Source organism: Loxodonta africana, chromosome 15 (genome assembly GCF_030014295.1).
Source record: "Loxodonta africana isolate mLoxAfr1 chromosome 15, mLoxAfr1.hap2, whole genome shotgun sequence".
Classification (NCBI taxonomy): domain Eukaryota; kingdom Metazoa; phylum Chordata; class Mammalia; order Proboscidea; family Elephantidae; genus Loxodonta; species Loxodonta africana.
Window position 1 is genome coordinate 6,866,162 of NC_087356.1, and position 24,154 is coordinate 6,890,315.

At 43.1% G+C, this 24,154-nt stretch overlaps 1 protein-coding gene across 48 annotated transcripts in view; it reads left to right on the forward strand.

Annotated features, from left to right (window-relative positions):
• The window catches only part of MAP4K4 (mitogen-activated protein kinase kinase kinase kinase 4), a 214,402-nt gene that overhangs the window by 80,882 nt on the left and 109,366 nt on the right, over window positions 1-24,154 (forward strand). For all 48 annotated transcript variants that reach the window (XM_064268519.1, XM_064268518.1, XM_064268522.1 and 45 more), the window contains exon 3: window positions 13,052-13,108. In XM_064268519.1, the coding sequence (XP_064124589.1) occupies window positions 13,052-13,108 (57 nt within the window). The remainder of the gene's footprint in view (window positions 1-13,051; window positions 13,109-24,154) is intronic.

The following is a 24,154-nucleotide window of genomic DNA, read 5'->3' on the forward strand; positions in this document are numbered from 1 at the left end:
ATAGACCCTGAATACAAGAAGGAAAAAGTATTTCTGGCAGAGACAACATCAGGGAAGGATTATGTCTCCTCGGGTGTGCCAGGGCCAGCACACCAACAGAGGTAGTTCAGGATCAGAAACCTGCTTAATTGTCCTTGTAGTTAGAAACAGTTCGGGGAGACACAAAGCTGCTTGTAGTTTGACTTTTTTTTTTTTTTATTAACTTTTATTAAGCTTCAAGTAAACGTTTACAAATCCCATCAGTCTGTCACATATAAGTTTACATACATCTCACTCCCTACTCCCACTTGCTCTCCCCCTCTTGAGTCAGCCCTTTCAGTCTCTCCTTTCGTGACAATTTTGCCAGCTTCCCTCTCTCTCTATCCTCCCATCCCCCCTCCAGACAAGAGTTGCCAACACACTCTCAAGTGTCCACCTGATATAATTAGCTCACTCTTCATCAGCATCTCTCTCCCACCCGCTGACCAGTCCCTTTCATGTCTGATGAGTTGTCTTCGGGGATGGTTCCTGTCCTGTGCCAACAGAAGGTCTGGGGAGCATGGCCGCCGGGATTCCTCTAGTCTCAGTCAGACCATTAAGTTTGGTCTTTTTATGAGAATTTGGGGTCTGCATCCCACTGATCTCCTGCTCCCTCAGGGGTTCTCTGCTGTGCTCCCTGTCAGGGCAGTCATCGGTTGTGGCCAGGCACCATCTAGTTCTTCTGGTCTCAGGATGATGTAGGTCTCTGGTTCATGTGGCCCTTTCTGTCTCTTGGGCTCTTAGTTGTCGTGTGACCTTGGTGTTCTTCATTTTCCTTTGCTCCAGGTGGGTTGAGACCAACTGATGCATCTTAGATGGCCGCTTGTTAGCATTTAAGACCCCAGATGCCACATTTCAAAGTGGGATGCAGAATGATTTCATAATAGAATTATATTGCCAATTGATTTAGAAGTCCCCGCAAACCATGTTCCCCAGACCCCCGCCCTTGCTCCGCTGACCTTTGAAGCATTCATTTTATCCCGGAAACTTCTTTGCTTTTGATCCAGTCCAATTGAGCTGACCTTCCATGTATTGAGTGTTGTCTTTCCCTTCACCTAAAGCAGTTGTAGTTTGACTTTTATAGGAAGAGTGTAAACATACCTGGGTTCAAGGGACAGCATTATTTTAGAGTCAGCTTCTTGTGCTGAGAAAGAAATAAGGAACAATTTGAAAACTTTAATTGAAGGTTGGGTTGGTGGCGAGCAGGAGGGGACCATAGTGGATCAGGAGCCCAGAATGGAGTCAGAATCCCTTTCATCACGTGCTCTCTCGCCTTTTGATATGTGTCTGAGAACTTCAGCTTTTTTCTCTAAGCCAATGAAAGAGTTCCATTGGAGGGCTTTAACGGTGCCTGAAACGATACTGGGATTATGCTGTGGGTGTAATTCTAAAAACCGAGTGTACCCCATGGTGTCACGGGAGAGGAAATACAGGGAAACGCCTTTGAGGGAGGGATTAGTGATGGAAGGAGGTAGGGAACCCACAGAATTCTGTGTCTTTGTTGTGTTCTGTGAAAATCATTAACCATTAAAATAGGTTTATTTTTTATTAAAATTAATTGTTTTATTCTGTTTATGATGCCTCCTAGGGTAATAGACACTTATAGGACTCTTAGTTTCCAGCACCGTCTGCTGTGGCTTCACGTTGGTTGGTGTATTTTAACCCGTGTCTGTTGTTTTCATCATGCAACGTTGGGTTCCCCAAATGGTCGGTCAGGAGGTTCCATTCATTAGATCACTACTCAGTAATAAATAGCTCCTTCCAGATTCATTCTTCCCTTTTCATTGGAGAAATTAAAAAGTTGTGTGTATACAAAAAAAATAAATAGATAAAAATACATGATTCCTTGCTCTGGAGTAGGGACATATGCTCACCCTACACCTAGTGCTTGCCAAGGCAAGGTTGAAGAATGAGGAAGTTCAGGCTGAGAATGATGTCGGTAAGTGCGGATTACTGATTTTGTAATAATATAATAAAATGTGGCATATGTCTTGGTTTTAAGTGAGCCAGGAAATATACCGTATCTTTTAATAAGTACCTATTGCCATTGAGTTGATTCCAACTCACAGCGACCCTGTAGGACAGACTTGAACTGCCCCATAGGGTTTCCAAGGCTGTGAATCTTCAGGGAAGCAGATTGCCACATCTTTCTCCCTTGGAACGGGTGGTGAGTTCGAATTGCTGACCTTTCAGTTACCAGCTAAGGGCCTCACAAGGGGTACTTACAATGATTATAAACAAAAACTAAATCCATTGCTGTCGAGTTGATTCCGACTCACAGCGACCCTATAGGACAGAGTAGAACTGCCCTATAGAGTTTCCAAGGAGCACCTGGTGGATTTGAACTGCTGACCTTTTGGTTAGCGGCCGTAGCATTTAACTGCTACACCACCAGGGTTTCCATAGTAATTATAGGAGTGGTTCATTAGTAGGGGTGCCAAGGAGATAATTCTGGTTATATATTTTATTTGAAATCTAAGTGAAGACACGATTTTGTGATCAAGCTTGTGTAACTAAAACCAAAAAAAGCCAAACTCGTAGCTGCCAAGTTGCTTGTATAACTAGGAGGTTCATATATTTTTTTCTCTTGAAGATCTGTCACATTGGAAGGAAACACTCATCCATGGTAGTTTGATCTTTGAAAGATTTGCACTTAGAGGGCTGCCCTCTGCTAATTTTAAAGCTGGTCTCTCAGATACTGTGATTTGGTGTTATTGCTACCACTACTGAACCACCCCCGGGAGTGCTGTCTCCCGGCTCTAGGACCGCCGCTTCAGTGCTATTTTCTGTAGTTAACAGGCCATGTGGTGGAATGTTGTTGTTATCACCATTTTCCGGGGAAAGAAAATGTGGTCCAGGAGAGGGTAAGAACTGGCCGAGTTCACCCACCTAGTGTGTGATGGAGTTGTGGGGTTGCAGTGGCCCTTTTGGTTACCATCATGCAGTGTTTAAATACCTTAATATGTGAAATAAAGGATATAAAGAAAATTTCTTTTTTCTCCCTCTCTTAACGTCAATTTTTCACCATGGAAGATGCCGATAATGTAGAAAAGTAGAGAAAACAAAGATAAACTCGTTATTTTTAGCAGCTTCAGAGAGTGAACGGATATGAAAAGATGAGTTTTATGTGCAGTTCTTGCTGAGAGAGCTGAAGAGGGGATTCCTGTTTTGTGGGTTGTGTGTGGGTCTCCCATCGCTCAGTCACCTTTTATCCAGTGCTGAGCTCAGGTACTTCCAGTGGTATAGTGTTTATTCTTAATGGATCTTGACAGGGTCACCTGATTGAATTTCAGGTCTCACGTTACCGGATAGACCTATTACTTAGCTGTTGAATGTGGCGTGTCATAACTCTTAGTGTCTAAAATAGAAGAATAAGTATGCGTATGTTTGGCCGTAGTACTGGACTTGGTGTTTTTCCTGCTACTGAATTTTCTTTTGTTTTGTTTTAGACTAAAATTGTTGCATCTTGAAGTTCAGTTGGGTTTTTCAAGTGAGTAGAGAAAAGTTGTAATAAGCATCACTGACCGCTGCTTGCAGAGTGTGAGTTCTCTATTGTTTTAGGTGTTTGCTATGAAGGATTGCCTTTTAATGTTAACGGGAGAATGGATATGCTAATTCTTTGTCTTTCGGAACAGATTTTTTTTTTCCCCAGGATAAGAGAATTTGTCAGTCTCCCTCTTAAAACATAGTTCATCAAACTTATTATCGTAGCGCAGATGCTGGCTCACAGCAGGGCTGTTACCTCCCTTGGGAGGGGCACTGGGTTTATAGTAATGCCGCTTCTTCACCATATCCCTTTAAGAATCAGCTGTCCCCCGCACCTACTGCCCCAGCAGGTAAGCCACTCCCCCTTTTGAAGGGATGAATTATTCATAAACCCTCTCTGCCATGTTTCTTCTCCAGCATCCTCTCGTTCTGTGTCCTGCTTCTCAACATAGAGGTGGTTTTTGCAGCAGTGATGCCTCACTTACCTGGAAGCTGGCTCCCCCCAACCCCTGGTCAGCTTAGAACACAGCAGAACAAGAATGCAGAAGCCCAGGTGCTGGGTCCTGTGTGGGAGTCAGAGTATTTACTGCCTGACGTAATGTTCCCTGAGGCTGTCATTTACTTGCAAGGACAGGAGAGTAATTGATGTCCATAATGATTTCCCTGAGCCATTATGAAGAGTGTCTTTAATGTACTCAGGTCTTCGGAGTCTAGAAGGGTTTTCATCCAGATGAGTCCCTTAAAAATATGATACATAGATTGCTTTACTTTTAGCTCTCTGCTGACTCAGCTCTGCTGTTTATTTGGGGAGTAGGGTGGTATTAGGCAGTCGAGGTGCTGCAGTGCTGTCCATTTGGCTTCCTTCTTGGTGGAAGTTAAGCCTACGTAGTTAAGTGCTACGGCTGCTAACCAAAGGGTCGGCAGTTTGAATCCTCCAGGTGCTCCTTGGAAACTCTATGGGGCAGTTCTACTCTGTCCTATAGGGTCGCTATGAGTCGGAATCGACTCAACAGCAGTGGGTTTGGTTTTCTTTTTTATGCCGTGTTATTGAGGCATACTTTTCTTAAAAAAAAAAAAAAAAAAAGGGAGTGTTATTCCAGATAAGGTAGCTTAGACCTAAAAACCAAACCCGTTGCCATTGAATCGATTCCAACTCATAGCGACCCCATAAGACAGAGTAGAGCTGCCCCATAGGGTTTCCAGGGAGCGGCTGGTGCGTTCCAACTGCCAACCTTTCGGTTAGCATCTCAGCTCTTAACCAGTGTGCCACCAGGGCTCCACTTAGACCTAAGGAAGGCATGATTCTATATCGAGGCCTTTAATTTTCAACTCTTTTGGGACTAGAAGCACTCTCTTCTTATTGAATTGCAGGTCTGGACTAATCTCATAACATTTACATATTCCTGCTTTCTTCTTTTTGCTGGTCCACATCATGATTGCTAGTGGCATACACCACCCTGTATGAGCCCGTGAGGCTGAATCTACTAGACAGCAGTTAACAGCAGCAACGTGTAATAGACGAGAGGCATGGCGGAACACAGAAGGGAGAAGCAGACGAGCAGATGCTGGCTGTGGTACCTCGTAAAGTAGCTACGAGGATGAAATGTGTCAAAATATGAGCCTGCTCACCCCAAACTCCTTTCGGTTTTGGAGGAGTGTGATGACATCCTGGTGCCATAATTCCTGTTCTATCGGAGGGAGATGTTTGGAAGACTGGGATGTTTGTGAAGTGGTCTGAGCTGTCTGTCTCCCAAGCTAATTACAGGGTTAGTTATCTTAGATGGCTCACGGGGTGCCGCCTGGCTGCTATGCCGTCCCTCTTTGGTTGATTTTTGGATTTTTCCGCAGACACTTCCTGGAAGAGAGCGCTTAGGAAAGAGGCTGTGGTTTCTGGGTTTCCAGGGCAGAACCGGTTAGGCTGGTCTTTGCCTTTAGGATGGGTGGATGTAGAACAATAGAAAGAGTGGTCAGTGGTTTCCCTAGTGCTGATCTCATGCTGTTCACCGAATAGCCACGTGGGTTCCATATTGGCTGGTATAAAGAAGGACATTTGGAAAGGGGAGGAGGGGTGGGTTGGAAGTGTTAAGTTAAGCTGAGCGATACGGGTGAAAAATTCTGGCGAGATAATTAGCACCCGGCTTGGCTTAGCCACTAGCTGTGTGTCCTTCTAGGTCTCTTGGGCTATAGTTTCTCAGCTATAAAACGAGCTATTTGTTTAATTGGGCTTGCCTGTCCTTTGAGCTCCTCAGCATTTCAGAATGTAAGTTATATGCATTGATGAATAACATAAATCGACATTTATTATAATTGTTATAAATCTAACCTTCACACACCCAAACAGTAGCTAAGACAGTGGATGCGTTCATTATTATAATATGTACTGTATAGTCAGAGACGGTAAGAGAGCTCGAGTGTGGGCCTTTTCGTTGAAGTTTGGCAAAGTGACTCCCACACTTGAGAGTGCGAAAGAATCTGTAGAGAGGCTGGCTTAGAAAGTTGTGGATGACAGCTGTACCCCATTCACAGAACTCTCAGGTTTGGGTCTAGGATGGAGCCTGTAAGTCAGCACATCCCGGGCGAAAATGAGTGACTTTTGTAACTGAACTTGACTTGCTTAATAGAAAAACATAACACCCCTCACCCCACAAACCTCTTAAATCCACAGTGCTAACACTCTTAAGCCAACAAACAAGGAATAAAGCTTCCGAGGTGGATGGACAAGGAGAAGCAACCAGGCGGGTTGTAATAGGCACTTCTTGCCATGTAATAGGCAGCAGTAATAGGCATTTCTCACCATGACGAAATGCCCTCTTCCTTCTCACAGAGGGAGCCTGGCATCCTCCTGGTCCAGGGCAGTGTTGGCAAAGGTGCTCTTGCCCTTGCATGTCTGGAGAGAGGTGACGGGGTTTTGTGACACCGCTGCTAGTCACGGGTGAATCGTTGTGTTCTTCCTTTTTCCTCCTGGCCTGCCACGACCTGTGTGCCTCTCACCTTCTGGGGCTGGCCCAGGTATCTTTGCAGCTCAGAGCTGGAGGGATCCACGTCCTGACTTTTGATGATCTTCATGGCCGTTAAGGCAATCCTTGAGGGCCCAGCTTCACTCTGCCCCGGGGCCCACACCACCGGCCCGCTAGTGATGTTTGCCCTAACAGCTCCTTTTGCAGTTTCCCCCAGTTCTTTATTCTGTAGAGTGCAATCCTTCTCTACTACCTTTAATGCCCTTCTTGTGGGCATTTTTTTTTAACACCCCTCTAAATGACAGGGTCACTATAAGTCAGAATCGATTCGATGGCAATGTGTTTGGTTTTTGGTTTTTTAAATTACAAGCTCCCTGAAGGCAGAAGCCCTTTGCAGTGTAGGTATAATAATATATGCAGTATAGGTATAGTATAGTGAATGTCGTCGGTCTTAAGCTTACAGATATTTACATGAATAGGTGTTGCAGTTAAGTCAATACACAGCATTTAGAGAATTTTAGAGGTCCCAGGTATGAAAGGAGCCCTGGTTGGCACAGTGCTCAAATACTTGGCTGCTAACCCAAAGGTTGGTGGTTCAAACCCGCCAGCTACTTAGCTGGGGAAGGATGTGGCAGTCTGCCTCTGTAAAGATTTATAGTTTTAAAAACCCTATGGAGCAGTTCTGCTCTGTCCTATAGGGCCCCTATGAGTTGGCATTGACTTGATGGCAACGGGTTTGGTTTTGGTTTTGGTTCTGGGTGGTACAATGGTTTGTGTTCAACTACTAACCAAAAAGTTGGCAGTTCAAGGCCACCCAGAGGTACCATGGAAGAAAGGCCTGGTGATCTGTTCCTGTAAAGATTACAGCCAAGAAAACCTTATGGAGCCATTACTCTAATACGTGGGGTCACCATGAGTCAGAATCAGCTTAACAGCAAAGGGTTTGTCCTCTTCTTCTTTTTTTTTTTTTTTCCTGTTTCAGACAATATTAAGGCAGATTATCTCTAAAAAAAATTGTTTCAGATTTAACACAGCAGAAAGAAGTATTTTGATCTCCTACTATTTATTGAAAGAACATTTATGATGAGATAAAGGAAGTAGCAAACCACACCTTCCTTGTGTCAGTTTGCAGAAAGCCATATGTGCATGGCTCTGAATCTCCTCAAACCTGCCTCCTGGTTTCTCTAAAGAAGCCTTTGGAATCCCCGGATGTCGATGAAGATGTTCTTTGTTCGGCTCTTTCTGATTTTTCATAGGAGGGCAAAAGCCAGGAATTGAATGTCAGTTTTATTACCAGTTACTCTGCTGCTGTGTTTGGTTACAATCACTGAATATACTTACGCTTTTGAATATTGTACTTGGCAGTTCCTATGTAAGTTGGCTAAGCGGAACACTTGTGGTGATTTCTATCTGAAAGTTCCACAGCCTGGTGTAGGGAACAAGTGACTCTTGGCTAGCTGATGCCACGGTTTCTCCATTTATAAAATGGGAGTAATGATACTTACGTTGGGTTGTGTGAGGAATAAATGAGAGAGTGTCTAAAGCACTTGTTCACTGAATGTCCCAAGAATGGGGCAGTCACGGTTCCTTGCACCCCAGGTGCCACAGGTGCCGTGCTGGCTGGAGTTTAGGGTGTAGGCGCGCCCACCCTGGGCTGCCAAGGGAAGAAAACATGATATTCCTAAATTGTATGTTGACTTACCTTCCATAGTATCATCAACTTAATAGAATTGTCATCTCTAATACTCTGTCTGTCTGTTCTCTGTCAGGGCGAATGAGTACCAAAAGCTTTCTGATTCTGTGAAGAAAGGTGAGATTTAAATAGGAAGTGCTATAAACAGAAAAGACGCTGTCGTTTGCAACGCGTTTTCTTGTTAAGGCATGAGGTCGGGGTACCATTCGTAACAAGGAGATGGCCAGTGGAGCTTGGAGGACAAGGTGCAGGAAGAGTGGTCAGGTTTTCTGACTGGGTAGTTGATATTGGACAATTAGGGTTGGAGTCATCAGGATCGGACTCTTCCATTCCTTTGATTCATTCCCACCCCCTCCAGCTTTCCTCTTAATGTGAAGGAGGTCACCAGAATTTGCTTCTCGGTAAACATAACGAACCATATTTTAACGGCGCTGTTGGGATCTCAGTAAAGATTATGAGTTAATTACCTAGTACTTGGTGACAATAGAAAAATTAAGAAGATAGGGAAGTTTTCGTTGTTGACTTTTTCTCTTAGAATTTGAAAGCTTCCTTAAATGCAGTTCTTTCTACCACTGCACTGCTCTGTGGGTTTGGGATAGACTTTAGTAGGGGCAGACAGACAGGCAGCCACAGTGCCCTACATTTAAAAACTGTGATGTGGCTTGATTTTTCTTGGAACATAGAACTTGGTTATAAATTGCATATTTGCAAGTGAAAGCTGGCAGTTTTGACTTGTGTTGAAAATTAGGGTAGTTTCCTTAACTTGGACCTTTGCCAAAAATAGTTTACGTTTTCCTTTGAAAAAAGAAAAATGTATTTAAAGACGAAAAATGAATCAAATGCCACAACGGCTGCTCTGCTGGAGGGGGTGATTCTGGTTCGTGTGAGCTGGTTCACAGTTGCTGCCATATAACTTTCCCTGAAACAGTATCGATTAGAGTAAAAATTGTAAATTTGGCTGTGGTGCCAACTCCTTGAGATCACAGAGGAGAAATAATTTAAGCTCTTTAAAAGCAAAGCGCCTTGATAGCAGGAAGTTGACATGTTGGTAGGAACAGTGGGGTCCATTGCTTGCATTTGACGTGATCACTGAGGAAAAGGGGCCTTCCTGCCCTTGTACCTCAGGCGGATAATTGAAGGATAAAGTTCAATCAGGATTCCTCATCTGTAGAGTAGGGCGGTGGCCTGCTTCGCTGTCCTCACGGGTTTTCAGACGTTTGAGAAAATAGATGTGAGTAGTATTTGGGGATCTTTCATCAGTAAATGTCACTAAGTGTATTAGTGTTTATAGTCCTGTTACTGTAGAGTTGATTCCGGCTCATAGCGACCCTGTAGGACAGAATAGAACTGCCCCGTGGGATTTCCAAGGAGCAGCTGGTAGATTTGAACTGCTAGCCTTTTGGTTAGCAGCCTGAGCTCTTAACCACCGTGCCGCCAGGCCTGCCAGGACGCTTTATCTCTGCCTTCTGGCATTTCATAACCCTGGCTGAGAGACCTGGACGAAGAAATGTAGATAGTAAGATAGAAGAGTAAAGTTTATAAATGGATGTTAAAATATGTGCATTTAACATTAACCCAGTCGTTTAACAGGGTACTTTAAGAATGGATGATAAAAGGGGGAAAAGGTCCTCTGACTATTAAGTTAAAAATAGATGATTAGCTTTCCACGCCCAGGCTGGGGGTTTCAGTGACGCTGTGTGCGAAGCCTAGGGTTAGGTGAGAGAAGGTCGTCCTGTTGTTTGTCTGTAATGAGCAGACTGTAGGAAGCAGCATTTAAGAAATGTTAAACCAATTCCTTTCAAGCCAGTTCCGCCTCTTGGGACCCATGTATGTCAGTACAGCTGTGCTCTGTAAGGTTTTCAGTGGCTGATTTTTTTTTGAAGTAGAACCAAAAAAAAAAAAAAAAAAACACAAAACCAAGCCCATTGCCATCGAGTTGATTTTGACTCATAGCAACCCTATAGGACAGAGTAGAACTGCCCCATAGGGTTTCTAAGGAATGCCTGGTGGATTTGAACTGGCAACCTTTTGGTTAGCAGCCAAAACACCAGACCTATTTTCCCAGGGTTACCAGCTGAGCCTCTTAACTGTTTTGCATCACCCGGGGGCCTGTAAGAAACGTTACATAGGTTAAAATAGGACAGTATAATTGATGGATAGCCTCAAACTTGAGTGGAGGGCTTTTCCTGTATGCTTACGTCCCCAGCTCCTTGCGGCTCGGTTACAATCACGGGTGTTTTGTCTTCATCTGCTCGGTAAGCAGTGTGGAGGGGCCCATGTGTAGGTGAGGCCTGCGGGGTGTGTAGTTAGGGGCTCTCTCATGGGGTGGGGGCTCAGGCTAAACTTGTAGCCCACCTTGAGGCGGGGGGCGTCATTAAATGATTCTCTGTTGGACAGTGTTGAGGAAATCACAGATCTTTACCCTTTTTATAACTCTTGATGTAGCCTGTTTTAGTTCACATTTAAAACATACCTATTAAAATTCAGTACATTCAGTCCGAACTTGAGTTTTTCACCTCTGGTTACTCTGCTGGCCATTTTGGTTACTTTACCTCAAAGATGGCCCATCTTAGCAAATAGATGATTATTTCTGTTAGTTTCAATGTAAAGATTTGCTTTTTAAAATAATTAGGGAAGTACATTGCTTTTAATACCCCCACGCCCCACCCCAGTATTCTCTCCCTATTGGCCATGCCTTTTGAAAACTAGGAATGGGCCTAAACTGAGTAAGGTTTAAGGTAGTGGCAAGCTAAATTAGGGAGAAAGGGGCAGGAACCAGCGTGGAATGCCCCTGGAGGGGCGGGGAGAGGAGGAAGCTCAGTTGAATGCCTGCTATGTGCCAAGCATGATGGCCGATGCTCCATGTACTCTGTTTCTTACCTGCCTTATTCTGGAAAGGAGTTAAAGGCAACTGAACACATTGGGTCTTCAGTGATCTCAGAAACATGGCTCACAAGGAGATACGGCGATCAGATGGTAGAGGAACCAATTAATTGTCTTATTTCTTAGAAAGGAGGGAGGGAGAATTCTTAGACAATTTTCTGATTTAAATTTAAAATGACCTAATTTGGGGAGCTAAGAAAGAAACAAAAAAACTTAACCCGTTGTCATTGAGTCGATTCCCATTTATAGCAACCCTATACTACAGAGTAGAACTGCCCCATAAGGCTTCCAAGGAGTGGCTGGTGGGTTTGATCTGCTGACCTTTTGGTTAGCAGTCAGAGTTTTTTAACCACTGCACCACCAGGGCTCCAAAAAGACCATAGTAGTATCTAACTCTGCGTATATCCAGGATGTAGCTTCTAAAACGTCAAATAACTTCTTAGGTAATTTTGCGTGCTGTGTAAAAACAGGATACTTTTTTTTCCTTTCTAGCTTATAGGTTACCCATCGGTGAGTGGTGAAGTAGTGCCAGACTCTTACTCAGGACTCTAAGGGATGTTAGAGAAGGGGTGATAATGGGGTGCAGTTGTTCAGGTCAGCTGAGGCTGGGCATGGTGGAAGGGGCATGGAAACCTACCAGTTCTTGAAGCATACTTGTGCAACGGTAGTTGGGAAATAGCTGAAAGGGCAGGAAGGCAGAGTTCCCTGGCACCTTGCTCAGCAGCAGAGCTGTGAACTGAACTGCAGATCTGGGAGGTGGCACCGACACCACGTGGCAGCATTACTCTTGAAGACTGGGAATTACTCTCGAAGACTGGGAAGGCAGTGCACGTGGGAGGCAGCAGAGGTGATGGCATGTGTGCAGGTAGATGAGTTGTCCAATAAGGTTCTTGGCCCGTGGCTGTTACTTGTCCCGGTTTACTGCGTAGTAAGTTGTCACGCAGTGCCCGCTGGTCATCTGCTAGGCCATTGCTGGTCTCCATCCTGCCCTCTCCACACATAATTGAAACAAAATTGTAATACAGTGTCATTTTCCTGGAGTTACTGTGTCCAGGTTGTAACTTGAGTTCCTACATTAGCTCTGTAGAAAGAAATGGATAGAGCTTTCCTCAGGTTTGAAGTTTTAAAGTTCACAGGTCTGTCCTCATAAGACTATAAGAGAGACAGTTTCTTGGAAAATATAAGAAAGTTCTTTCTGTTTTACATGGATTGCGGAAGACCCATTTTTCATAAAGTCCTTAAGTAGATTGTACTCCAGTGGCTCTTTGTTATGGTGTGAGAATGTCCAGTAGGGCATTACCAAGAAGGGCTGACACATTACAGGCTGACAGTAACGAAATCCAACAGTCCTCAGCTGGGTGAGAGAAGGCATCACATTTGTTTGACATACCTACTGATATAAATGGATTAAATGTGTTCAGGTCCTAGATCTGGAATTATAATGTAGCTGTTACCCCATTCACTTCCCCCTTTTTCTAAATAATTATTCTTGTCTCCTACATTAAGACAAGAAAGCTTCAAAGAAGATCTCTGTATAACTCCTGTAAAATCAAGTAATGGATAATAAGAGTACACTGAGGGGCCATAGCTGCTGTTATTCATTTATGACAATGAGAATAAATATCTGAGGTTGGGTTTTTTTGGCATCATTTTTTTCCCCTGATGTAGAATGTTAAGAAAGCAAGCGTGGCCAATCTGATCTATTGAAGTCAGTGTTTAAGTTGCTTGGCTTGAGAAATGGTATGTAAATTAAACCTGTGAAAGAAAGGGGGAATTCACGCCTAATCAGAACTCATTTGTTCTGATAATCGTCTTGTTTATGAAGTGCGGTGCGCTGGCATCACAAGCCATATTGTTCCCTTGAAGAGCACGAGACTATTTCATCATCGCTTTTTGTTAGTCTGAGAGAAGTGCAGGAGCGACGTGATTCGTTGGAAGCTTCAAACATTCTGTTCTACTGATGATTGTGCAAAGCTTTGGCACCAATTCATTTTTCTCTTCTCTGTTCTTTCAGGGTCGACATGTTAAAACCGGTCAGCTGGCGGCCATCAAAGTTATGGATGTTACTGAGGTAAGGTTGGGTCGCAAGAGTTTTTAAATAAATCGTTAGATAAAATACAAGGGGCCCCTCTCTCCCTCTGTGTACACACATGCACGTGTGTGCACACATACCCACCCGTAAGAGTATTGTTCTGTTTGGAAAAGTCTGTTTAGAAGCAAATTGCCCTCCTGTGATACTGTAGTTCATAAGATCCAGAGACGGTTTGACTTAAATTGTTGCAGATGGTCCCAAGTAACTAAGAATCAGTAGCGTTTCCTTTTAAAAGACACATCTGAGTGATGTCATCCTTGGCAACATAATGGACCATAATTGGAAACATCTTCTCTAATGGAAAAGAATTGAGTAGGGACCACAAAGGTCACGTGAATTGGGAGGTTGAGGGGTGGGGATTGAGAAAGGCGTCTCTGGGGTATTAGGCCACGTTTGTGCCATTTCTTTTATTTTTAACACGGGGAAGGAAAACAGATCCAGCGAAGTTCCCAGAGGTTCGAAAACAGAAACATCTGCTAGAATGCTGAGCAGATTGTTGGCAAAATTTAGTAGCAAAAAATAGTTCTTGAGATGGTTGCGGGAGGATTTGCTGGCAGCTTTTAGATGGGAAAGAGCAGAAATTAAGCCAGACAAAGAGTGTGTGTGTGTGTGTGTGCATAAGTCCGTAATTATTTTTAAATAGCCATAGATTACAATGAACTAAATCCATCTTATTTTCAATTATTTTTATCTGAAATTTTACTATATGCTCTCATGATTGCATCTAACTTGCCTAATTATGAAAAGGGTTCAACATCATATGGTACAGACTCTAGGAACAACCAGCAGCCTTGGAAATTGGGTTAACCTTTCAAATTAAACCATAATTTCCCCAAGCCTGGAGTCTTCAGAGGGGCCTAATGGCTATACCTGTTTCAGGTGTACGGTTGAGTAATGGGGCAAGATCTCTCTCTGCCTTGTTCTCTTCTTTGTCTCTAACAGTCTGATCATCTCCAGCTTGCATGCTCAGTTCCATAATGTCCTTTTCTTCCTTGGTATTTGTTGGTAAGAATCAGAAAACATTGTAGTCTTTAGACTACAGGACAGCTCGTGGCGCTTTGTACAAATATTTGAAGATGTGACATTTTATGAGGTGCCTGCTCTTTTTTCTCTGTCATAGAGGCTAATGGAAACTTTATAATGAAAAAATACCATTGTTTGGTTGAATGGCCAAAAGGTTCTCATAACGTACTTTGATATGGACTGTTCTGGTGCACCACAGTGATCCTATCTTGATGTGCAACTCAGCAGAAAATTGGATGCTTTCCCAGTTAAATAGTATTTTTAAGATTATTTTTAAAGAATGGTGAAGGAGCAGCAAATTTCAACTTGCTGTAGTTTATTATTTTTTTCATCTTGCTGTACTTTAAAATAGTTGAGTTACTTATGAAGTGTTGCCTCCGTTAAAGGAATGACTGACACCTTCATACCAAAGTCTCCGTTCCCGCTCTTGTGTGCATTGCCAGCGCCTCATAGAGAAACGGTGCAGCTGGAGCCCGTATTCTTTGCCCCTTTACTAAAAACACTTCCTGATGTGTTTACTGTCACACTTGACGTAAAAGTTTTGGGAATTTGATGAAGCGTTTGGAAGTCCTGAGAGTTCAGTTTCTTTCCTCATGGTGTCCTGCAGCCTATGCTGGCCTTGCTGAGCCAGCTGTTGGTGGTCAGCCAGGATATTTCCTTTTACATCTCAAGTGGCATCTAAACGGGGTTTGTCTTCTCTGTAGAGGCCTTCTTCCTCCGAGCCTGGCTCTGATCATGCAATACATGATTCCTTATAAAAGTGTAAAATATAGGAAATTATGGAGAAAAAGTAAAATCCTCATACTTCACCACCTTGTAACAACCATTGTAGGTGCTTTGCTGTATTTCAGTCATCTGTGAGCATACCGGAAATCCCGGTGGCATAGGGGTTAAGTGCTACAGCTGCTAACCAAGGGGTTGGCAGTTCGAATCTGCCAGGCGCTCCTTGGAAACTATGGGGCAATTCTACTCTGTCCTATAGGGTTGCTGTGAGTCAGAATTGACTCGACGGCACTGGGTTTGGTTTGGGTTTTGGTATGAGCATACCTATGAAATGCACACATACTTTATATGTAACGGATGCTTTTGTGTTCCACTTTTGTTCAGTTGTATGCAAGAGTTATTTCCTTGCCTGAAAAATCAGGCAACGTTGGACAAATGCATGATAAAAAATATTTGCAGGGCTACTTTAAAAACAATTATGTAGAATTCATGTATTCAGGTAAAAGGAAAACCAGATGGCAAGTCTTTAGAACCAGTCATCCATTTACATATTGGCCTCTCAGCAGTGTCTCTTGTGCCCTGTTTTCGTGCAGTAACCTCTGCTGTAGCTTGAGGCACAGTCGGGACCCAGAGCAAGTATGGGTTATGGAGAGAGAACCTGGTACAGCCTGGCCCTGGGAGACGCGCTCTTGCTGCCCCTCCTTATCAAGGACTTCTCAGCTCTTACAACGTCCTAGGCATTGGTTCGGGTGCGACCCGGGAGCAGGCTGGTGGAAGGGAGATTGATTTTGCAGCAGGAGAGGCTGTTGGGAAGGGTTCTCTTGATGAGAGCCGGATTCTGCACGGTTTCTTCACTCAATTTGGTTTCAGGAGCAAAAGGTGTGAATGCTTATTCTTGGGGAAAAAAAATCACCGCTTTCTTGACTCTTGAGCCTGCTTTTTAGCTGCATTGAAGAGGCAATTACCAGGCTACTAGTTATTCTTTGGGCTACAGATAAGAAGAGCAGTGGGTGTGGGAAGTGGCTGGAGTGGCTGCTCTTCTCTCCCAGCTGAGAGCCAAGCAGCAGCTCTGATTGAATCCGCTGTAGAGCTGGGCTGCATGTGGGCGCAGAAAACGTGGGCCCACTTCACCTGCTTCACTTGATGACATGAACCTTGGGAAGCAAAACCAACTGAGAATTCAGATTTCACTCTGGGGTAAGGCAACAGGGACCGGTGTAGGAAATTAATGGGAGACATGTGAAAATCTCTGTATAGTTCTTCTCAGACTAACAGTTTATAAAAATTGACATTCCTTAGGATTTTGAAGGCCTCTTTTGAAAGAAAGCATGTAATTTATCTGATTGGTTTTGGGAAGGGTTAAACAGCAGTTAAGGATGTGTTCAAATACTACAGGGGGAGGGCAGAACTGGCAAACAAACGTGAAGATGTGTGTTATTTACATAAAAATACAGTTACTGAAACTCCATGTAGGACAATAATTCTGGAATTTCACCTGATGGTCAGTCTTTACTTGTGCCAAGAACATTTTCATCGCTACTTTTTTTTTTGAGTCATACATTTATTTTTTTAAAGAGGTTGACTCTTGGAAGAGTCCAACCAATTGTTTTATAAAATGTCCCACATTCTGGATTTGTCTGATAGCTTCTTCGTGTTACACTTTAACTCTTACCCATTTCTCCTGTATTTCCTTTCTACTGGAAATATGGTCGAGAAACTGGTCAGATACTGATTGAATATTTTTGACAACACTGCCTTATTGGAGGTGTTAGGCACTTCACATTGCACCACGTAGAGGCCATATCAATTCTAGTTGTCCCATTATTAGTGAAGCCAAGTTTGATGGCCCGATGAACTTGGTCACTGCTAGGGTGTGGTACTTTCAAGGTACATTATTGGCTTTAGAAATGGTAAATAATCCCTAGGGTAATACTTGGCATCGTGTGAAATATTCTTTTTACCAGCAACCTTTCAGCTAGTGGTGTTGGCACTCATTTGAAGATCCTTGCCTGAGTTATTATTTTAGAGGTTGCAAAATGGTGATTTTCAGATTCTCTCTTTCCTTCTGTCTTTATTGGTCAGCATCAGTGTGTAAAGAAATTTCCTTTCTTGCCTAACCATGCCCCTCTTCTTCTTTTCTTCATTTTTCAAAAATAAACTATTTATGATGGCTATCATCAGATCAAATTGTATCAAACTGACCATTGGGAGCTCTTTCAGACCGGCTTCTGTGTTCTTTTGGCCTGAGCCCTAAGTAGTTTTTGAGTACTTCCTTGTTTTCAGGCACAACTCCGTGTTTGAAGCTCACCTGTCAGAGCTTGGAATCTATTCCTCTGAGGACGCTTAGTTTCCCTTAGTGGTAATGTATTTAGAAACCAGTATCTGAGTACTGGAGCCCTGGGGTGCAGTGGTTAAGAGCTCTGCCGCTAACCAGAAGGTCGGCAGATCAAATCCACCAGCCGCTCCTTGGAAACCGTATGGGGCAGCTCTACTCTGTCCTGTAGGGTTGCTGTGAGTCGGTTTCAACCCCACGGCAATGGCTTTGGGTTTATCTGGATGCTAAATGTGCTTGTTGTTACTAGGGTGTTATGCTTCTAAGTCCTTTCAGTGCACGAAGCTAGGAAATGTATTTTTTAAAAATCAGGGTTTTTCCTTAATATGTATAATATTTCCTTCAATTTTTTTCTAGACTGAAAAGTCTTTGTTCTAAATAAAATAATGCATTTACTTACTTGCCTTATCCTTCAGTGAACATAAAATCATTTCAGAGTTAAAATAACAGTGTTAGTGCTTACAGTAGGTATGGCGTGAAGCTGAAGGTTTCTCTGAAGTTCTTGTCTTTAGACTTGGTTAAGGGCTTAAAGTCAGAGTTCTGTGTTCAGAAGTTTCCTGAAATAATTCTTTTCTCTGGATGGTTTGTCAGTTTGCTATGTAGCTAGTTTCAGTTTTGATTCAATTACAGGGTTTTCTCTTTCCCCCTGATTGAATGTAATGTTTGAATATGTAAATCATCTATAAGGTTCAAAAGTCAAAACTATATGAAAAAGTATTCATTTTGAAGAACAATTTCTCAAACTTAGGTAAATCATCAGGATGACAACTGTCTTAGTTATCTAGTGCTGCTATAGCAGAAATATCTCAAGTGGATGGCTTTAACATAGAGAAATTTATTTTCCCAAAGTCTGTCTGGGAGGTTAGAAGAATGGGAATTCCAGAACACTTAATTGTGCTCCTGAGGAAACTTTACATAGATCAAGAGGCAGTTGTTCGGACAGAACAAGGGGATACTGATTGGTTTAAAGTCAGGAAAGGTGTGCATCAGGGTTGTATTCTTTCACCATACCTAGTCAATCTGTATACTGAGCAAATAATGTGAGAAGCTGAACTATATGAAGAAGAACGGGGCATCAGGATTGGAGGAAGACTCATTTACAACCTATTATGCAGATGACACAACCTTGCTTGCTGAAAGTGAAGAGGACTTGAAGCACTTACTAATGAAGATCAGAGACCATAGCCTTCAGTATGGATTGCACCTCAACATACAGAAAACAAAAATCCTCACAACTGGACCAGTGAGCAACATCATGATAAACGGAGAAAAGACTGAAGTTGTCAAGGATTTCATTTTACTTGGATCCACAATCAACAGCCGTGGAAGCAGCAGTCAGGAAATTAAAAGACATATTCCATTGGGTAAATCTGCTGCAAAGGACCTCTTTAAAGTGTTGAAGAGCAAAGGTGTCACCTTGAAGACTAAGGTGCTTGCTCCTGACCCAAGCCATGGTATTTTCAATCGCATCATATGCATGTGAAAGCTGAACAATGAATAAGGAAGACCGAAGAAGAATTGACGCCTTTGAATTGTGCTGTTGGCGAAGAATATTGAATACACCATGGACTGCCAAAAGAACGAACAAATCTGTCTTGGAAGAAGTGCATCCAGAATGCTCCTTAGAGGCAAGGATGGCAAGACTGTGTCTTATATACTTTGGACATGTCAGGAGGGATCAGTCCCTGGAGAAGGACATCATGCTTGGCAGAGTACAGCATCAGCGGAAAAGAGGAAGACCCTCAACGAGGTGGATTGACAGTGGCTGCAACAATGAGCTCAACCATAACAATGATTGTAAGGATGGTGCAGGACTGGGCAGTGTTTCGTTCTGATGTGCATAGGGTCCTTATGAGTTGGAACCGACTCGACAGCACCTAACAACAACAAGAAGGAGGTTAGAAGCCTGAATTCAGGGCACCAGCTCCAGCGGAAGTCTTTCTCCCCCTGTTGGCTGTTGGGGGAGGTCCTTGTAATCAATCTTCCCCTGGTCTAAGAGCTTCTCAGCACAAGGACTCCTGGGTCCAAAGGACATGCTCCAGTCCTGGCACTTCTTGCTTGGTGGTAATGAGGGCCCTCTCGTCTCTGCTCACTTCTCTTTTATATCTCAGAAGAGATTGACTCAAGATACAACCTAATCCTTTAGATTGAATCCTGGCTCCTTAACATAGCTGCCCCTAATCCTGCCTCATTAACAACGTCATAGAGGTTAGGGTTTACAACACATAGGATAAGTACATCAGATGGCAAAATGGTGGGCAGCCATACAGTGCTGGGAATCATGGCCTACCCAAATTGATACACAGTTTTGGGGGACACAATTCAATCCTTAACAGCAGTGCAATAACAAACAGAAATGTAGGAACCGAAATTGCATAGCAAGGTTTGGGAATAAGGTGGTCTTGTCATCCAGAGGCAACCCTGGTGGCGTAGTGATTAAGTGCTACAGCTGCTAACCAAAAGGTCGGTAGTTCAAATCCGCCAGGTGCTCCTTGGAAACTCTACGGGGCAGTTCCGCTCTGTCCTATGGGGTCGCTAGGAGTCGGAATCGACTCGATGGCAGTGGGTTTGGTTTTTTTGGTTTTGTCATCCAGATGATTTACCTAAACTCTTGGGGAGTGTGTGCTGTAACAACAGGGAGCTAAGCAAGTACATTGCAGTGGCAAAGCCCAGCCCTGCACAGGTGCCTGAAGTCCTAACCATTTTACCGCTTTTTCAGTTGGAGAGGAGCACATTGTAATGAATGTGCTGTTCCTGTCTAGACTGAAACTGTGAACAAAAGGAAGGGAGCAAGAGCTCACTGTGGGCTTTGTGACCTATTGTTCCATCCTTTTGTTCCCAGGCGGCCCGTTAAATGCTTCTGGTCTTACTACAGACTTGTTCAGTTTCAGGCTCTGGTGGCACCTGCTTCCTGCTCCTGTGTTGTGCCACGCGGTCCTCCATGGCTCTGACAGACTCACCATAGCCTTACTCGGGGTTGTCAGGGTGAGCCGCAGTGCAACTACGAGGTCGTGTTCAGCTGTCAGGTTTGAGAGTGTTACTCTCTTTTTCCTCCTCTGTATTCTCTCTCACCTCGTCCTCTTCTGCTTTTTACCTTTTACTTCCGTATTTCTAAGGAGCCCTGGTGGTGGCAGTGGCTAAGCGCGTGGCTGCTAACCAGAAGGTCGGTGATTTGAACGCACCAGCTGCGCTGCCAGAGGAAGACCTGGCGATCTGCTCCCATAAAGATTACAGCCTTGAAAGCCCTATGAGGCAGTTTTACCCTCTTTTTGGCCTTCTCCTCTTCTGCTTTTTACCTTTTATGCCATTGTTTCTAATTACACATTCTGAGTGAACTCCCCCCTCTGTCTTAGCTAATGAGAGAAACTTAGGGGCCGGGTATGAGGGACGCTGAGTTTCTTTATTGGACGTTTTCTTGCCATAGGTGACGTCTAACCTGATTTAAATGAATTTACCTTAGATTCTTAACTTCCCGTTTTGATTATGTCCTTACTCAGTCTTTCTGTAGATTGAGTAAAAGTCACAAGTTGTACTTATTCTTGTGGGATATTTTTATAAGACGACTCATTGCAGAAAAGCTCTTAAAATCCATGAGAAAGCAATTACATTCTGGTTTATTTTAATTAAAAATATAGTCATGTTTTCAGAACTAATAGTTCACTGTGTCTCTAGAATATAGTGGTATTTCTCAATTTTTTTTTTATATTGCTTCTGTAAGGAGCCACTTAGACATTTTTCCCCCCTAAACCCTATGGGGCGTTGCATAGAGTCGCTGTGAGTCAGAAACGACTTGATAGCACTGTTTTTAATTGTTTCCTGCCAGTGAAATTTTAGTACCACAGATAGGCTGTTTATCTATCTGTTTATTGTATTGTGTGTGTGTGTGTTAGCTTTATACGGAGAAGTGTAGTACCCCCCCCGCCACCTCTAAGAACCACTTTTCATACCTGTGGGGGCAGAATCACCCCCAATGAGAATGCCTGAGAAAGAGTAATATAAACATAGAGTTTTATAAATGAGCTAGATTAACCTGTGTGCTGTTTGTGACACACACACACACACACACACACACATATGTATGTATATATATATGTGTGTGTGTGTGTGTGCCTGTGTATATATTTTAATTGACTAGATAATAGATTTATTCAGTGATAAAGAAGATAACTTGGCTGGGAAAGTGTAGAGTGAGTGAAGTGATCTGATATTTTTTAAAAGACTGTGTGCCAGGCCTTGTGTGAGGAATCACACAGACACTTTTAGCTATGTCAGTTCACACAGCGGCCTTTGAGACAGGTGTCATTGTTCCCCTATAGAGGTGAGAGAGCAAGGCCGGGACTAAAATGTGGGCTTTTCTAGTTGAAAAGCCTACACGTCTTTATTCTGATCCTGCTGTTCTCTGTCTCTGAAAGTAATAAAAAGTTAATTTAGGGCCAAGGTTGAACAGCTCAACAAGTTTTAAAAATAGCTATGCTGGTGATGGTGTGGTAGTGATTTTTTTTTTTAAATTGTGCTTTAGATGAAGGTTTACAGAGCAAATTAGTTTGTCATAAATAATTAATACACATATTGTTTTGTGACATTACTTGCCAATCCCTCGATGTGTCAACACTCTCCGCTTCTTGGCCTCCGGTTCTCCATTTGCATTCGTCCGGCTTTCCTGTCCCCTCCTGCCTTCTTGTTTGTGCCTCTGGGCTGGTGTGCCCGTTTAATTTCATATACATGGTTGAGCTACGTGTATTATTGTTTGTTTCATGGGGCTGTCTAATCTTGGGCTGAAGAGGATAGTGAAATTTTTTAAAGAATTCTTTTTTTGGTCATTTGTTTCTGGCAGGGATAGAATGTACTTGGATTAACTCATTTTAAGAATGCAGCTGGTATTTTAAAAAAACCTGAAAATTCCTCCTCGTCATTCTTGTCTATTAGTAAGTAAATAAGCAGAGGAAGGTTAAGACTAGGTTAGCTGTGTACCTCAGACGATTTCTTGACTTATGGAGCCCAGAGGAGACACTGACCTGCCCTGTGTCCCATAGCTGGTTGCCAGCATAGTGTCCCAGTGTCTTCGTTCAGCACGTTCATGGCATCGCCTAGGTCAGTTCAGGAGCCTCGCGGTGGAATTCCATGTTTGGGCTTTCAGGTAGTGAGAATTAATAAGCTACAATGCCTTGTAAGTAGCACGTATTCAAGTGTCTGATTATTGAATAGGATGGTCCATTTTGGGGAAGTGGTGTTAATTCCAGACATTTAGAAAAAAATGTATGATAAACGTACATTATTGGTCTCATTGTCCAAGAAAATTACAGTAATATAATGGTGCACTAGAAGACTCGAGATACCGTGTTTAATATCATTCTTGCTTTTTTGTAAAAAAATATTAAAATTAGTGTATTATACATTAATCCTAAATAAATAATAGCAACACCTGCCCTCCTTATTTTTACACTTAAATTTCATCTTCTACGGAAGAAAATACACGAGCCTTTAAAAATTATTAGTGGTTACAAAGAGTGAGAACATTTCTGCTTTTTGAGAATTGTCACTGAACTAATAAAAATGATTTAACCTTTTTCTCCTGTTTCCTATGAATATACATTGGAGACCCGTAAATATTTTCAAGGTGAATTTATAGTATATGAACCTCGCAGAAAGTCTGCCTCATTATTTAATAGTCTTGTCCTGGCTGTTACTCCAAGACAGTATGATATACTTTATTAGCCTCAGGCCTAGAATTAGATGTCATAAAGCTTTATTTTCCTCATCTGTAAAATGGAATAGTAATTCCTTCCTCATAGGCTTTTTTCAGGTTAAAATTACATAATGTGACGTTTCTAGCGTCTGATTTTTACATGATAAGTGTAGTTTCCTTTTCCCCTTCTCATTAAAGATGTTAAAATATCTCCTCACTTTTGGTGAAGATTTGGTTAACCCACGCACAATGCTGTCCTCAGCCACAGCTTCTCATGACCCTCTCAGATGGCTCTCCTCAGTGCCTTTCCTTGCTACAGGCTCCTACATCAGGTGACTTCTTTGTCCTCTCTGCTTCGGCGGTTGTCACTGTCTGATCCCTTGTCTACTGATTCTGTACTGTGCTGTGAGCTATCTTCTATTGCTGTTTTTATTGTTAACTAGAAGACAGGTTCCACATGTCTATATCATGTTCGTCTTATTCTGTGCTAGATTATAAACTCTGTGGAGAGCTAACCCCTTTCGGATTCCTACAGCCCTCCAAGCTTGTCACAGAGGCCTCACACAGATGGTACCAAGAAAAACCAAACCCGTTGCCATTGAGTCGATTCCAACTCATAGTGATCCTGGAGGACAGAGTAGAACTGCCCCATAGGGCTTCCAGTGAGCAGCTATGGATTCGAACTGTTGACCTTTTGGTTAGCTGCCGAGCTCTTAACCACTGCACCAGTTCCTCCTGCAGTTAGCTGTAGCAATGTGTGTGAAATGTTGTCTACCAGGGAAGCTGGTCACTTAAGCACCCTCCACATGACACACACCAAAATTTCACCCTCCCAGACGGAAAGCAGATGTTTGGCATAAACCACATTGTTCGCACAAACCGTTTAGGCCCAGTGAGCCACTCTTAACAGTTTTGGGAAAGGTGGAAAAAATCCTCCTGAGACCTAATTTCCCAAACACCAGCCAGGGCCAACCTTGCAAGTAGGCCTTTCTAAGGACAGGAGTCTTAGGCCTGCTGTGTGAATTCTCTTCTGCACAGTTGTTGTATAGGTGTGGGACTGCATGGCAGGAAGGGACAGGTAAACGTGTTCACTCCGTTGTGTGTGGATGTTACAGCAGTTAGAACCCAGGCAGACTGGTACAGAGAAGTACCTTGCAGGTATTTTGAGCACTTTTTCAGCACTTTTCTTAGTTGCACTGGGGCGTAAGCAATGAGGAGGCTCTTGGAAAAGAACGATCTTTGGCTTGTCAATTTGTAGTTT